Consider the following 18,189-nt stretch of genomic DNA (forward strand, 5'->3'; position numbering starts at 1 on the left):
GCTTTTCTCTTTATTTTCTTACTTGAAATTTATATGTGGCTATAGCACCTGGTCATCTATACCAGGTCTTTTTAAATTTTAATGTTTAAAAATGGATGTTCGAAGGGCATGGAGCATGAACTGCTCTTGGTAGCACAGGACTCAGAGCTAATGGTCCTGGGATATCAATACTCAAGATTCTGGTCTCCAAGTCAGCAGTCTGAGCAGCTTTGAGCCAATCTTTTATAGCATGGCACTGAAATATTTCACACTACATTCAAACATCTGACATAGATTTGTAAAAAAGAAAAAAAAAAAAAAAAAAGGAGAAATGGCTTGTCAAACTAAAGTGCTATTAGCTACTATGTTTTAAGAAGCTATCTTGATTTCACAATCTGAAGTTTAAAAAAAAAAAAAATTTTTTTTTTAAACCAATCACAGTCCCTGCTTCTCAAATTAGGAACCCTAGTCATCTTCCCAGAGTGTCAATTTTACCCAAAGATTTGGAAAGAAGTTTAACATTTTTCTAATCTTAAAAAGTTCTATTGAATATATTCATAAGCAAAATCAGATTAGTTTTAAATAAAACATACAGCTTCAAAGAAATTACAAGCTGACATTTTGAACTATGTTCTCACATCCAATCTCCTATGAGGAGTATTTCAATAGTAACATCTGTGACACAGTGACCTAGGAGACCCTGATTTCTGAAAGTGTAGCCAGGTCCTTACTGGACAGTAAATACAAATACAATTCCTTCTCTTGAGTTCCATTTTCAAAAATAATGTGATTCTCTGCTTATATATAGTCCTGTCTATACTGATCAAGAAGAGAGCCAAGGAAAGAACTCTGGACTGATTTTTATTTTACACTGTTTAACAATTAGAGGGATGCTCAAGTCAGAGAAGATTGCTGGCTTACAACTAAACAGACACTACATAAGTAATAAAAAAATAATGGAACTCCTGAATCCAAAAGATTAGAACTGACCCATGGAAAATAATAGGAACAGTAATTGTGGGTGGTTTTTATCCTTCTTTCAGATTCACATTAAATCATATCATCCCTGTTCTTTCCTTTCTGTTGAAGAGGTAATCCACTAGGGATTCCTTCTCAGCTCCAAAAAGATCCTTTTAGTACATCATGGGGGTAAACCCAAACCGCCTGCCAATAATAACCACTTGTCAAATGTTAAGTCAATGGTCATTCTTGTATAATAACACCTATAAAGAACAAAACGAAGTTGCTAATGAAATTATATGGGCCAAATTTACAGTTTTTTTTTAAACAATGGTTAAACTATTTCATAAGGCCATGTAAGAAAATCATAACCTGTAAATCAAGTTGTCATCCAACACCTTTAATAATTAAATATAGTTAAATATGATATTGGATCAAAAATGATCCTAGATAGTTTAAGGATTAATCCCATTAATCCCACAATTTAATGAGACCATCCCAACCACAAGTTATGACTTTAGATGTTTCATGAGGATGCCACACTGCACCTATACACACTTTATCGTGAGCTTTAAATCTACTGTAGAGTTTTGTGGTCTTCCAGTCCCAGATGTTTAACTTTCCATTTCCATCTCCTGAAATCACATAGCTGTAATGAGAAGAAAAATAAATTCAAATAATTCAAGTACCTTAAAATGGTAAACAAGATGAGGAACAGAGAAAGAGTTTATATTTCTTACTCTAACATAAAAAAAATCAATGTAACTGTATAATACTTGAATAATAAGGTAGTATACAAAGCAGTCTATAATTTAATCTTCTATCAAAAAACCTCCCCATTGAGTGACCAGTCTTAGAGAGAAAAATTACTTTCAACTTGGAAAACTGGGAGACCCATGGGCCACAGTGAATGCAGTATCACAATCACTCTCTAAGACAGTCAGAAGCAGTGTAAGGGGGTCAATTTCACACACATGTAAACCATGCAAACACATGTAGACCCATTCAACTGGAGTAGACTCTACCATCTTTGTAATTATTTTTGGCTCCAAAAGCTTCTGAATATGTCGAAGACTCATTCAGAGGTACGAGTCTAAGTGCCAATTACCAGGCTAAACATACAAGGTTACAGGAATTTCTGAATAAGTGATACCCATATATTTTAGCTAACAACAGTGGAATGAATACAGAGTTTCACTCTTAGAAAGGCTCTAGGCTTCAAAAATCTAGTGTGACTGAGAAACATTCAGAGGCTGGATTTGAGGTTTTAGCACAGAAAAGCTGTAGTGACGTTGTTAACTTCAACCCCACAATACAGGATTAATTCCTCTGGTGCTCATTAAATCACAGCAATATAGCGCTTATAGTCCTCACAGCCTTGCTTAGAAAAGCAGAAGGAAAGTCGCTGCCTATATGGACAGGGACTCATTATGTGCTTAAAGGGCACAGAACTAACTAACTAATGTAGAGAGATATACTGAAGAAGTTAAAAAAAAGAAAAGCGCCAAATATAACTGTCTTAATTTGTTCTTGTTTTTTATCTGGCATTTAGACAATCTGAACAATTCTCGTACAATTACATATATAAAAGTGATTTGTATTTTGTATACAACACAAAAGTGTTGCTATTTGTATAGTAGTAGTTTATATCATCATATATGAATATGGAAATAAATGAGAAAGTTTAAACTTACCTCATGTCTGGTGAAAAGTCTACTTGACAAGCATAGCCTGCTACCATATGGCCCTTAAAAATTTTCTTCTTATTCAATCTAAATCTGTTCTGTGCTCCAAAAATTAAGATTTGGTTGTCCATTGATTGGCACGCTAGCCATTTCCCTGTAAATTCAATAAATGAGACATTTTAGAGGAAGACTGAAAATTTTAAAAAGACTTTTATTTAAGTAGGTTCAGTCATTAATATTATTTTGTTCCCAACTATATAACAATAGGAAAATAAATTTACCATACTGCCTGTGAAGTGTTACAGATTTATTGAAAGTGAGAAATATTTGTATTTTACAGAGTAAGGGATTTTGCTCATAAAATCTTGTATCATTTAGCATTTTTCCTAGAAAAGGTTTCTTCTGTTTAAATAAGGATATACAAAAACTCCGAGTTTAGCATTAATAAAACAAAACTAAATTTTATGAAATGAAATGAATTTGTAATAAATAATAGAACCATGGAGAGAAAAAGACTATTTGTGTGAACTACAGAAAGAGGAAAGATGAACTCCAGGTGAGAAAGCCTAGGATTATTAAATAAAACTGTACAAAGATATGATCAAAACAATCTTTAGTAACTTTAGTAAAAAAAAATTTAGTAAAACACTTTTAGTAATTTTAGTAATGCTGTAGTAACACAATGCTTTTTAAAAAGTTTTATTGAAGTAATAGTTGATTTACAATGTAGCATTTAATTTCTGCTATATAGCAAACTGACTGATATACACATATTCTTTTCCATTATGGTTTATCAAAGATATTGAATATAGTTCCCTGTGCCATACAGAGGACCTTATTGTTTATCCATTTTATATATAATAGCTTGTATCTGCTAATCCCAAACGCCCACACCCTCCCCCCATGCCCCTTGGCAACCACAAGTATGTTCCCTATACCTGAAAATATGTTTTTGTTTTATATATATATTCATTTGTGTTCTATTTTAGATTTCACATATGTGTGATATCATATGGTATTAGTCTATCTCTTTCTGACCTACTCCACTTAGTATGATAATCTCTGTTGTTGTTTAGTCACTAAGTCATGTCCGACTCTTTTTGAGACCCCATGAACTGCAGCCCACTAAGCTACTCTGTCCATGGGATTTCCCAGGCAAGAATACGGGAGTGGGTTGCTATTTCCTCCTACAGGGGTTCTTTCTGACAGAGTCTGAACTTGCATTGAGCCACCAAGGAAGCCCATGATAATATGTAGGTCCATCCATTCTGTGCAATAGCATTATTTCATTCCTTTTTATGGCTGAGTAGTATTCCACTGTATATAGTACTACATCTTCTTTATTCATTCACCTGTCAATGGACATTTAGGCTGTTTCCATGCCTTGGGAATTGTGCAGCCATGAACACAGGGGTGCATGAATCTTTTCAAAATACAGTTTTGTCTGGGTATATGACCAGGAGTGGCGCTGCTGAATCATATGGCAACTCTATTTTTAGTTTTTTGAGGAAACTTCATACTGTTTTCCATAGTGGCTACACCAATTTACATTCCCACTAATAGTGTAAGAGTCCCCTTTCCTCCATACCCTCTCTAGCATTTATTTATAGACTTATTAATGACATCCATTCTGATTGGTGTGAGGTAGTACCCCACTGTAGTTTTTGATTTGCAGTGCTCAAAGAGTTAGTGATGAAGAGCATCTTCTAATGTGCCTATTGGTCATCTGTATGCCTTGTCTGGAAAAATGTCTATTTAGGTCTTCTGCCCATTTTTTGATTTGGGCCACAGTGCTTTTAATTCCCCAGGATTCACCAAAACCACTAGCATCTAAACTGCAGTATCTTTGCATCCTATATATTATAGACATGATAAAGGATGACCCTAACAATGTTCAGAGTCAGACTAGGTAAGTGGCTTTGTTCAAGATGGGCACAGTATTGGTGATGGACGGTTTAAAAATACACTGTATGAAATGTAGGTGCACAAATGTGACTGTATACAATATAGTGATTATCAGAACAGCACCCTGTGAGGTTGTTCTTCTCGTAAAAATCATACGACACTTGACAAGTGTCCACAGATTTGCCTATGGTAGATGCTTTGGCTGGAAGAGCAAACTCTTTCTTGCTCCTTCGTCCTTGCTCTATTTTCACAGCAGCTACATGAGCTGACAGTGGCTTTGCTGACCATGCTGCCCAAACATTGGGTCCTCCACTTTAATATCCTCATGTAAAATTATATCAGTATATCTGTAGTACTTGTACTTAAAAGGCAATGAATTACTGAATAGAAAACAGTATTAAGCAGACTTATCTTTTTAATTTTTGCCTGAGAAAATCTTTCTCAGGTGAATTGCTAAGGTGTTCTCATATAAGGAACCAGAACAAAATTACCTATTCCCCAAAAGAAAAAGAGCTCATAGTAAATCACCAAATGAGTTGCTGAACATGATTCTGTTGGAAGAATTATTAAAAAAAAAACAACCCCAATTCTCAGATGGAAATCCTTAGATGCTCGGGTAATGTTGCAAATTATTGCTTCTTTTATTTTTACCTTTTTTTTAAAAAAAAAACAAGAGAATGGGTGAGGTGACTCATAAATGAAAATCAGTGATTATTTCTAATATACAAGTATGGCACTGTGACAGACTTTCCCTAGGAGGGAATGGCCAAGGCTCTTTTGAAAACAGAAATCACACAGTGTCTTAGAAGCTCATTTAAAAACACTGTATCTACTAACTCACCATTTGGAGACAAAGTCACTGCAGGCATTGAGTGCATACTGGGTTCTGCTATATACTTGAAATCCACAGGGATATCCCTAAAAATTAAAAATAACATATCAGAATAGTAACTTTTAAAAGTACTTTTAGAAGAATAATCTCTGAAACAAAAGAGATGCTCTTGAAATTACAAAGTTTCATGAAACTTCCTGTAGGAAGGAAAACCACAAAATGACATTCTATTATTATAAAGCTTTTACTTATACAAATGACTTTCCATGATAATTACAAGTGTCAGTGATTTAGTTTTCTACCACTATTTGATTTTAACTTTGCCTTTTATGTTAAAAAATAATCTGTTATTATAAGTTCTTTAATAATGAACTCATCTAAAAATGTACCATGGTAGACAGAAGCAAGATGTCTGAGGCAAGCCTGCAGGGAAGTATTCCTTTACCTGCCAATCAACTATAACTTGGCACTCTGCAAGCAGGTTCAAGTCCTAAAGAGCCTTCAGCAATGCAAGTAGATGGTAGGCAAAGATGTACAGGGATCTGCAAGCAGGTCAAACCCATCCAGAAATCTCATAATTTCTGACAGATTAAGCACCTGGACATCTATTTTCAGCTTATATGTAAAGTATTTCAAATGTATACAGTGTAGGAGAAAAAACATTAAACATTTTTTCTTGTGAGAATAAAAGAATAATTACAAAATAAAAAAGAATAAAATGAAAACAACAAAAATTCAAAACTAGTCACCTAAATCAAAAATCATCCAAAGTTCTAAGTGTCTTTTCATTTTTAATACTCTCCATGATAATAATAATAAAAAAAATTTCAGTGGTTCTGAAGGATTTTGATCTTGCTGCTTTTCATGAGACATCAGAAATGTTTTTTTGTAGAGTAATGTGTGGGGAATGTAATCTGATGAATAATACAGAAAGTTGCTGCTGCTGCTAAGTCGCTTTAGTCGTGTTTGACTCTGTGCAACCTCATAGACGGTAGCCCACCAGGCTCCGCCGTCCCTGGGATTCGCCAGGCAAGAACACTGGGTGGGTTGCCATTTCCTTCTCCAATGCATGAAAGTGAAAAGTGAAAGTGAAGTCGCTCAGTTGTGTCCAACTCTTAGTGAGTCCATGGACTGCAGCCTACCAGGATCCTCCATCCATGGGATTTTCCAGGCAAGAGTACTGGAGTGGGTTGCCATTGCCTTCTCTGATAATACAGAATATAAAGCACCAATTTCAATTTCAAACTATGGTTCAAGTTCAAAGACTGATTAATTAGAAAACAACAATGACAATATTAATAATATGCCCTTTAAATAAGGATCTTCTGTATCCATCTATCACCCCAGAAGAAGTAAACAATTAGAAAAAACTTCCATCACAGTCTTTGTTGGAGGAAAACATTTTCTGGTATAACCTGAGGAATAGTAAGATTTATCAAATCTCAAACTCTTCATACCTCTAAATAACAGTGAGAAGTGACTTAAAAATGATCCAAATATATTGAGACAAGCTTCAATCTTAAAAAGGTTCAACTGCTTTTCCCTTCACGTATTTATTATTAGTAGTTGATAACTTTATAACATGATTTTAAAAAATAAGAGCATTTTGTAAATTAAGTTAACAATACTTCAGGTTCATTGTCAACCCATGTTTTATGAAAAGTAAACAAAAAAATTTAAACAGATCCCTTATTTCAAGGAATGAGCTCTACAACAAGAGATTCTCTATATAAAGAATCTGAATACCTATGAACTTCATAATTACTAGTAAAAATGCTAGGTATAGTTCTATTTAATAATATTATATTCTAATTAGAAATTATAAATCAGTATAATAAGCTTGTAATATGTCACAAATAGGGATTCCCTGGTAGCTCAGCTGGTAAAGAATCCGCCTGCAATGTGGGAGACCTGGGTTCAATCCCTGGGTTGGGAAGATCCCCTAGAGGAGGGCATGGCAGCCCACTCCAGTATTCTTGCCTGGAGAATCCCCATGGACAGAGGAGCCTGGGGGCCTCCAGTCCATGGGGTTGCAAAGAGTCGGACACGACTGAGTGAACAACCACAGCACAGCACAGCATGTTACAAATACTTTTCAGCCTGGAAATGAAATTATCAAAAAAAAAAAAACAAAAACCCTAACAAAAATGTATGACATTTTAAAGATAAAAGAATAGTGCCAACCTCTGAAATTTTCTTTTAAAAATATTTTAACAAAAATAAATGCCTTTGGTAGAAAACATGCCTATGATAGCTCATGCAGTAGGATACCACAGGATGCTCAATATCTAATTACATCTCCTGTTCTCCTTTAAAACTGTGTAAAAGTCTTAGTTTGTATGATATTGTTTAAGAAAACCAACTTTCCTTTGGATAAACCAGGAGGATGGATATTATGCTAAGTGAAATAAGTCAGACAGAGACAGACACATACTATATGGTATCACTTATTTGTGCAATCTTTAAAACAAAATAAAGTCAAACTCATAGAAATAGACAGTAGATGGTGGCTGCCAGGGGATGGGTGGAGGGGTGAGTAGGAAATTAGGCAAAGCTAGCAAAAGGTGCACACCCTTAGCTGTAAGATGAATAAGGTCTGATGTTCTAATGTATACCATGGTGGCTATTGTTGATAATACTGTACTGCATAACTGAAATTTGCTAGGACAGGACAAACTAAGTGTTGTCACAAAACAAAAAGTAAATATGTGAGGTGATGGATATATTAACTCAGTGTGAAAGAGCTAATTAATTCTTTCACACTGTATATGTATATCAAATCATTATGTTGTACACTTTAAATACATTATAATTTTATTAATACCTCAATAAAACTGGTGAGAAAAACGGAAAAGAAAATCTCTAGAACTAGCTTGATCTGAGTTTAAATTCTGGCACTTTCAAGTTTCATGGGAACTACTTAATGTATCTCAGTTTTCTTATCTATAAAACAGGAAAAGCAAATATAGCTGTCTCATAAGATTACTTGCCCATTAAATAAAATAGTTCAGGCAAAATGCTTAGTGTGCCTGGGACACAGAAAGAGCTCAATAAAAGTAACATCATTAATAATTATGACAAAATGATTTTCTTAGGTATCTAGTCTGTGTGCCAGGCATTGTGCTGGTGTTGGAGACAGATGGAGAGTTCAGGCAGTTCTTTCTCTCATGGTTAAGAACTTGTCAGGATACAACATTGTAAATCAACTATACTTAAAAAATACATATATACCCCACGCCCCGTAAAAAGGAAAGGAGCTTGTCAGAGAAGAGGAATAAATAAGCAAGCACTATTAATAAAAAGCTGTGGGAAGCGAAGGGTTGTTTGTGTGGGATGATAGAGAAGAGGCACCTAATCTCATGTGAGGATTGGTTAAGAAGGTTCTAATAGCAAGTGAGAATTGAACTGAAATCTACAGGATGTCATCATTCATAATGAAACAGTATTTTGACTCTTAGGAGTATTTCTTAAGCTCTGAGAAGGAAAAAAACGCCTCTTACCATTTAATTTAATCAAAATATTTTGCTGACCAATGCTCTAATTTAGGAAACACTCACAAGTGTTCTAAAAGCCCTGTAACTGGTGTGTATCATTTAAACAGTTAACAATTTACTACTTCACATTTTCAAATGAAGCTGAAAATACCATCTGAAGATACAAACACCTGAAAGTTTAAGTATAATCAAACTGTTAGAGTACATTAAAACAAAACAGTTTTCTGTATGCTAAACTAAGTACTTTGTTGTACAAATGGTCTAAGGTGGCCCATATGAAATGATGTCTTAATCAGGTCCTCAGCATGGAACATCATTTCTGAAGTAGGAAAGATCTTAGTTAAAAGACAGTCTCAAATCATGGACCTTAAGAATAATGCTAAGATTTTAAGAATAATGCGAAGACTGTGTATATAGTAGTCAACTCTCCATTAACTGGAGGTAATGTGGAGGGAGTGTGGGAGAAACTGCAGTTAAATTACATTAAATCTTCAATTACCCAAACTGTCTCCTGATGTGTGTAGGGATGTTCTCAAGTCCTTCTCTCGTGGCTCAGACGGTGAAGAATCTGCCTGCGGTGCAGGAGACCCAGGTTTGATCCCCTGGAGAAGGAAATGGCAACCCACTCCAGTGTTCTTGCCTGGAGAATCCCCACGGACAGAGGAGTCTGGTGGGCTACAGTCCATGAGATCGCAGAGTCGGACATGACTGAGCGACTAATTTTTACTTTTCACAGGTCCCCAAACAGACTCAGTTTCGGGAGGAAACTGATGCCTGTAGTTTAAGACATCTTACTTCCTACAGAGGAACAACTTCTGGGGGTAGAAAGACACTTTCTAGTCCCTGAAGGCTGTAGCCACAGTTCAGCTATGTCTTACAAGTAACTGTAAAAACAAGCTGGGTTCCAACCAAACATTCACTCTGACAAAAAGGTTACTATGTAGTACTTTGAAAATCAATTATAAAACATGATCTATGATAGGCACTTAGTGACATTATTATTTATTGACTTCAGAAAAGTGTTTTTTTTTTTCCCCTCTAGGAAAGCATAATTAACCAATATATTCTGATTATACTCTACAAGTAAAACATTTGTATTCTACCATTATAGGCTATGAACAGCAGGACATAAGGATGATGACCTAGGGCAATTTTTTGAATAATCAAAATGCAGATGTTTAAAAAATCAAGAGATTTTAAAATAGTTTCTTATTTTCTAATGATAGGATCTTATACCCAATCCCTAGCATAAGCAATACAATCTATGTTTGTCATCCCTACTTTTTGCAAAGATGAATAAAATACCTAATACAGAATGTAAGACAGCACTATATAAGCTTTTAACTAGTATAAGAAAAATGACTCAAAATACATATTCTTTAAATAGGTTATCTAAAGACTATGAAAAGTAGCATGCTTAAACTTTAATTTTCATTTTCTGGACACCTGAATAGTTAAACCAGTTTGATCGACAGGCCAGAGATCACAGTTGTGAAAATATTCAGATTGTTGTGTATTTTCAGGTTTTCTCTTTGGCTACAAAATTTCAAGTTGTTTGCTTTATATAAATCAGATTTTTACTGATAAAAACTTACCATTCCCAAACTCTTAGGCTCTTGTCATCAGATGTGCTTACAAATCTCCTATTCTCATCGACAAAAACAATGGTGTTGACAGCTCCCAAATGCCGATCATATTCCTGCACAATTTCTCCACTTCGAATGTCCCACTGTATTTCAAATAAGGGAAAGGGCAAAGACAGACGTAGAGCAGATTTATGAAAACAAAGGTCATAATCATGATAAATGGAGAAGGAAAAGAGATCGCCAATATCATCTTTTTATACATTTACTGCTTTCTGCTAAGACTAGAGCATCAGCAGACCCTAAAAGCAGCAAACATTAAACAAGTTAATATTCCTTATTTCAGTCCCTGATACAATGTAAAGCTCAGGAATCTTAATAAAAATATTGTGAAAAGACTTACTTGCACAATCTTCTTATCAGACATCCCAGCCACAAAGAGATTTTGCTTATCCTCATCAGGATTAAATTTGACACAATAGGGCACTTTTCGGTTTGTAAATCTTGATATACACTGTCCTAAAACCAAAGACCCAAGTTAAAGTAGGTAAAATAAATTTGACCATTTAAAGACAACCCCGGAATTAAGATCTAGAGATAAGAGATGATTTCCTAATAAATTTGGAGAAATGGCAGCCTGTTTGTTCTTTACTGCAAACTGCATTGTTCCTTTTCTTCTTTTTTTTTTTTGCATTGTTCCTTTTCATGAATTTTTAATGATTAAAAATAATATTTTCAAAAGTAAATCTGTATCATCAATTGCAGAGCAGATAAAACTCTCCAGGTAATTAAAACATGGAGTAAAGAGTTGAGGACCACTGTCAAAGAGGTTAAGAGTATGGGGTTTAGCATTACAAAGACCTTGGTTTAAATCCAATTTGACCATTACTAGCTGTGTAACCCTGGAAAAGTTTTCTCTTAAGCCTCAGTTTCCTCATCCATAACAATAGTAGTATTTAAATTCATAGTGAGTGATATTGTTAGGGCTGAACAAGATACTGCATATAAGTGCTTAGTATAATGCTTGGTAAACAGTGTTCAATAACTATTAGCTATTTTCTTTATCCTTAAAACTCAGTACGATGAAAGATGGTTCTCTGATTATATAAAATTATACTAGCCATAATGTGCTAATGTAATCAATATGTCTGTGAATATATAAAACCAATCTGCCCATGGAAGTTTAGACCTACATTTTAACCAACTGGGGCAATTAAATTTAATTCTGTTCATCGTGTATTTATTGTGCTTCTATTATTATACAATGCAGCATGGTAGGTTATGTAGAGGAAAATCTAAAGATCAATTAAATAGTCTATGGAAAATTTCAAATTTCCTTATCTACCAATATATTTGCTTTATAAACTGTATTTCGTGGAAAGGAATTTCATACTGAAAGAGCTACTTTTACAGCTCAGTTTCAACTTTATCAACATTTTGTGGTATTAGCTGACAGCCAATGATACGAGAATCAGCAGTTAGAGAAGGTACCATTTTGGCAGAGAAGACCACTCACATTGTTCCATTTTAAAAAGCTAATTTCTAAGGTAAATATGTGTTAGTATAAGTGAGCTCTTACCTGTCTCAGTGTCCCAGAGCTTAAGATACCTGTCATAAGCTGCGCTGAGGAACTGTGTCCCTGCAGTATTAAAGCAGATATCCCTAACAGCTTTACTGTGACCTAAAGGCAGAGACAATAGAAATGGAGGTGAGGTGAAGTGTCTTCATTTAAAATATAAGCACCATAAAAGAAACAGCATTAAACAGTGTCTTCCAAGCCATGCTGTGAGTCAAAATCACTGGAATTCTACCTCCTGATTTACTGACTCAGAATATGTTATGTGTGGGCTACAGAATGTAGGTGTTTTCCCTCCCTTTGAAAAGCTCCTTAGGTGATTCTGATGCATAACATTTAGGTAAGAATCAAGAGAAAAGATCTAACTTTGTTTTAAAAAGTCTCTCATAGCACTCTCTTAATAATGTAATACATAAAGCTGATGACTGGTCAAGAATCTAAGGAAACATAACAGTTCAATTATTGCCAGTGAAAGAGAAATGACTGGTGACATTTTAAAGGTTCACTCTGAAATTACTAGCCAAGCCGGAAATGAAAACAACGTGACCTAAAGCCAACGTTCATGAAAATTGTGGCTTCTGTTCAATAATTGTATATTTCTGGGATTACATTACTGAATTTCATAGAAATGGATCCAGCATCTCATGGACTAAACCTTTTTAAAAACAAATACTAACTATATTTAGTTTTAAAATGGCATTTGACAATAAATTAATTTCAAGGTGCTTTGCTTAGAAATCAATCTTACTGGACCAATCAACTCTTTTGAAAGTTATAGGGGTAAATAAAATGTGACTAAATGAAAGCAGAAACTTTCCTATTTTTTACTATCCCACTATGACCAAGACAATTGTACAAAATGTGCATGGCACAAATGGTCAACAGGGGCCCTAAATCACTACCACTGCTGATGACCTCTAGTCATGGCAAGCAGGAATCCTTTCCTACAGTGGGAGTCCTGGTCAGAGCTGTTATCATCTTTCTAAGTGGGAATTTTCAGTTTTCCAGTGAAAAGCAGCAAGAGCAGGGGGGACAAACGAGGACCAAATCCCCTACAACACAGGAGACATTCAGTTCCCTGTATGCTGCCGAGAGCCTTCCCAAAAGTCTTCTGGGCTGCCCTGGCATCTCGGGCAGTCTTTATATGTGCAGTGAGGCCCTAAAATCATAACAAAGAGATACAGAATGGACTCCCACTTAAATCTAAAAACAGAGCCAATATAATTCAAATATTGTTTCATTTCGGTATAGTTAATTTGGAAATGTAACCAGTCTTCATGCAAAATCTGACAAAGACAATCTACCAAAAGTCTGCCACAAAGCTGTCCTCTTTTTGGTCTTCTTTCTTTCAAGGAGTTTTCTTAACCTTTTCTTTTTACCTGTGTTTGCAGCCAATTCCCGGCTTCTCTTCAAAGCTCAACATCTGGCTACCTAATTGCTTACAAGACATTTTCATCTCAATATCTCAAAAGCAGCTCAAATTCCATGAGTCTGAAACCTTATCATCTTCCCAAGATGTATGGCACCACCATTCAGCCAGCCACCTGGGAGTCGCTCTAGATTTCCACCTCACTCTTTTTACACTCACTTCTAGTTACTAAGAGCCACTGCTTTCAACTCTTTGTTGTTCCTTTCCTTTCTCTGCTGCTCTAGTTCTGGCTCTCATCATCTCTAATCCAGACTAATGAAATAACTTTGTAAATCATTTTCTTGCCTCTAGGCCTGCCCCATCAAAGCATCCTCTATACTGCCATTGTGATCTTTGAAAACTTCAAATCTAATCATGATGCTTTCCTGCAAAAGCCGTTCAGCTGTTGGCTTCCGAAGACCCCCTAGATAGACCAAAGGTCTCTCACACTCTGTCCACCTCGACTGCTGATCTCCCCTCTCACTGTATTCCTCACGCTTACAATGCTGAGGTACAAGCGGTTCCCTCAATGCAGTTCTCATATCACTTCTGCTACAGCTTCTGTTGCTCTCTCTTCCTAGTTCTTTGTTTATATGGGAGACTTACCCCTCTTTCAACACTCACTCAAGTCTGTGAAGGCTTTCCTTCACATCAGTAGCAAAATCAGTAGTAGTAAAATTACTGTTGATGATGTTACTGTAGTTTAAAAAGTCTTTCCAAACAGATTTATAGCCAGAGAGAAAAGAAATATTACCAATAAATGTTCGCAGACAGCGCCTGTCTCCATAAACCTCCCATAGCTGGAGGAAAAAAAAAAAACCAACACATAGAAACATTAAATTTAATACAAGGCTTTGATAAAATGACAACTTTCAACCACTAACAATCGTCATATGCCAGCTATGTGCGTGTGCGTATCCGTGTGTGTACAGGGAACTTAACCAAGGCATTACATATTATTAAACATATTGTTTGGTGCTATTGCCTCAGATGGTAAAGAATCTGCCTGCAATGCAGGAGACCTGGATTCGATCCCTGGGTAGGGAAGATCCCCTGAAGAAGGGACCGGCAACCCATTCCAATAGTCTTGCCTGGAGAATTCCATGGACAGAGGAGTCTGGTAGGTTATAGTCCATGGGGGCCACAGAGTCGAACACGACTCTGAGTGACTAACACTGTCGCTTTTTGTTTTTTTCACTTTTGGTGCTATTAGTCTGTGTTACACTATTTGGACTATACACATACTCATGCACACACACACACACACACACACACACACTTTAAACTCTGAAATTAAGAGAACTTAACTTAGATGGAGCTTATACACGTGCTTTTCATTTTCTTCTTCTGTATTTGACATTTTCTGTGATGAAAAGTTTCTACTTATGTAATACTATAAACTAGCTTTAAAAGAATTAAATGTTATTAAAACTGCCATGTTATAACATCTTGGTACTGAAAAGTTTTTTTTTTAAACTCTTCTGAAGTATTAACGATTATAAAAGCTGTTATGAGTGCTTGCTTTGGCAGCACATATACTAAAAGCTGTTATGAAAATGAAGATCTAGACTAAAATATAACAAGCTCATAGATCTCATTACATCTAAAGTGAATTAATACAACAGTTTTGAAACTACCTTTATTCTTGCCTGCCTCAAATCCAGTCCTGGACAGTGTTGCCAGTGATCTGAAACAGAAAGCACTTCCTGGCCACCCAGGGTCTGCAGGGTAAAGCCTCGGTTCCCGCAGCACACCAGGAAAACACGTCTGGACCTGGTCCCCTGTTATGACTGTAGTCACTCTGTGCCGCTCAGATTCAGACTGCAGCAGTCACAGAACCTGCAGTTTTCAGCACACACGATGCCGACGCATTCTGTTTACTCCTCTCAGACATACTCTATATTCCCTGAGTCCGCCCCCCACCCCTTACTCACACTTCCTATTGGAGTATGCTTCCTCTCTGACATCAGAACACCTCCTCTACAAGGATCATTGACAACATAATGAAATGATCACCGTAAGAGCTGGGACAGTGCCAAAATAATTTTTTATCCTCGGGCCCTTGTACGTAATAGGTGCCTAATAAATGTACATAAAGTGTACCTAGACATGAACTCAACTGAATTCTATGCTGTTCTAACTAGGCAAAAAGAAGGCTTTAATCTCAATTAACATAGTCTGTATAAATTGAAAGTTAAAGGAAATGAGTCTTGCTACTCCAAACTGCTGGCCTGTCATTTTAAACCACTAAGTCAAGACAAATGCCTAAATTGTTGCTCTCATCAAAAAATGCTACCTTTATATTAATATATTGTTACTACCCATGAATTATTTACAAAGGATAAAATTTTCATGAATCAACTTTCTAAGACCACTACAGGGTTGATATTTATTGACTAATATAATGATCTGGACACAGAAGACATACAAAAGATAAAAACCATTTGACCAGCTTTAAGTTTTTGAAAGGCTTTTCCCATATCAAATTGACATGTATTGGCAACTCAGTTTTTTTTCTACCACACACTATTGCTGAACATCAACTAAAGGTAGACCTTCCTAAGACTATATAAAGTGGGAAAAGAGGCTGGGAGCAATTCTGCTACTAGCATTTGGAAGAAAAAAAGAGTGAATTATATTATTTACTCTCTAAAAATGGGATTTCTATCACATATCCTTTCTACCTCTAAGGTACTGAGGAACAAATGAACTCAGTTACATATCCAACACCTCTATAAAAATGCATTATTGGTGATTAAATATTCATGCACCTAAAGCTAAAGTGAGTGATTATGTTCTAATCAGCTATCTAAGCTTACAGAGAGCCTAGCCAATTGGACTACAAAGCCATATCTGAATTAACATGTTTGGAAGCAGTTCATAAACTGCTGCATTCACAAGGCTTAAGAGAAAATAATTAGCCTCTAATTGCCTAACAAACTCAGATCTATTTATAATTAACCAAATAGATTTAACCAAAGCACTAGCTTTGTAGCTTCTACTCTATTACTGAAAACTCACCTTAATTTTACAGTCCATGGAACAAGACAGCAACAAATGGCCAGAGAGAGGAAACAATCTGACTGCACTGACACCCTGTAAAAAGGTATTACAATTATCAATCAGAAGCATTCAAAATCTCAGCTAAAATTAAACAAAAGGGAATGACAGTGTATTTTTAAACCACGTAATTTACTGGGTTTTTTTTTTTTTTTTTTCATTTTAAAATCCATACCCGAGAATAACCTTCAGAAGTATTCTAAGAGCAGCCCTTATTGACACTAAGCTTTTCTAACCATCAGTGACTTCCTCACCCAGGGGAATTCTTAGTCAATCATGTTGCTCATGCCCTCACTCCTCTTCCTTCTTTTACTCAGTTCCTTTCTTTGCTAAGAGTTGGAAATTATCAGTTGGAATAGTGAATATGACAAAGAATATTAACATCAAAGTTTTCAAGTGCCTTGTCTCTGCATTAGTTTAAGTATTATCATAGTGTATAAAGCAGGGAGCGTCTAATCTTTGAAGTGGGATAACCCCAAGAGCTAAGGCAAAATTACTGAGACTTTGGTGCTAGTATCAGCCCACTACTCACCGAGTTGGTGCCCAAGAGGAAGCAGATAACGGCAGGAGCTTGGAAGCGAAGGCCCGGGCTACCATGAGGGGGTAAGACACCAAACCATGAATGCTTATGTCATGGCCCAATCAGATGACCCTGAAGACTGAGTACTCACTTGTGACTCATATGTGCTGGCACCTCCAAAGTGACTCCAGTTTATCTTTAATGACTTCCCTGCTCTCTCCTCTCTACATCTTCACTAGAAATACTGAGTGTTCCACATCAACAGCTGAAAATTTATGCTGGCTTCACTGTTATATTAATGCATTACAGTAAATAAAAGCAACCAATTCGTTTACCTTTGTGTGTCCAGACCACACATGAATTTGTTTTTTGGGAAGATAACATTTCTCAGGTGGCACAGTTGACCGCAGATTAACACCAACATCCTGAGGTATGTGAAGATAGGACCTGCCTTGATAGTCATACATTTCTTTAACTGAAACAAGAAGGCAAAAGAAAGCAGTGAACAAATAAAAGCTGTAGTTATGAAATCTATATTCTTAAAATAACAAACACTTAATTCACAAGGATATCATTGCATATTAAAGTTTAGGTAATACTATTTTGATGATGTTAAGACCAAGAGACAGCGAAAATTTAACTGCCCGAAATCACTGCTGTTATTTCAATCAGAGGTAGTATTTTGGAATCCCTAAATTTCCAGAGAATATCAGACCTTTAAATAAGCTCTTACTTCCTTTATCCAGTTTTAGCAGCGTGTACAAAAGACTCCACTGCAGTATAATTATTCAGAGAAGAAAAGATAACTCTTGGGCCTTATGAGTCACTGGCAAAGAATCAGAAGCAAAACAGGATTAAAAGGAAGTTAAAACAAAAGTATATCAACTATCCTTTTCCCTGTTTTCCTCCTTTATGCCCTTCTAGGTTCCTTTTCCAATCTCTTTTCTACTTTCAATCAGATTTACAATGAAGTCACATCTGAGAATTAAATGACATAGTATAATATGTTTCAAAGCATTTAGTAGTATGCTGCACAGAATAAGTCCTCAATAAATGTTGGCTGTTATTGTTATTATGGCTGTAAGCACACAGTACTAAACAGACTACTTAGAGATAAAATGAGAACCTGAGAAACTAAAACTAAATATGACCTCATGAAACCTATATATTTGATAAGTGGTATAACA

General features: G+C 35.8%; 1 protein-coding gene across 1 annotated transcript in view; it reads right to left on the reverse strand.

The window, feature by feature from the left end:
- Positions 1 to 282: 282 nt before the first annotated feature.
- The window catches only part of CDC40 (cell division cycle 40), a 43,130-nt gene continuing 25,223 nt past the window's right edge, over positions 283 to 18,189 (reverse strand). The window contains exons 7-15 of the mRNA XM_061131967.1: positions 17,338 to 17,477; positions 16,444 to 16,518; positions 14,177 to 14,222; positions 12,018 to 12,119; positions 10,842 to 10,957; positions 10,451 to 10,584; positions 5,371 to 5,447; positions 2,634 to 2,778; positions 283 to 1,588 (exon numbers count right to left, since the gene is read on the reverse strand). Of these exons, the coding sequence (XP_060987950.1) occupies positions 1,411 to 1,588; positions 2,634 to 2,778; positions 5,371 to 5,447; positions 10,451 to 10,584; positions 10,842 to 10,957; positions 12,018 to 12,119; positions 14,177 to 14,222; positions 16,444 to 16,518; positions 17,338 to 17,477 (1,013 nt within the window). The 3' untranslated portion in view covers positions 283 to 1,410. The remainder of the gene's footprint in view (positions 1,589 to 2,633; positions 2,779 to 5,370; positions 5,448 to 10,450; positions 10,585 to 10,841; positions 10,958 to 12,017; positions 12,120 to 14,176; positions 14,223 to 16,443; positions 16,519 to 17,337; positions 17,478 to 18,189) is intronic.

This window comes from Dama dama, chromosome 28 (genome assembly GCF_033118175.1).
Source record: "Dama dama isolate Ldn47 chromosome 28, ASM3311817v1, whole genome shotgun sequence".
Taxonomy (NCBI): Eukaryota; Metazoa; Chordata; class Mammalia; order Artiodactyla; family Cervidae; genus Dama; species Dama dama.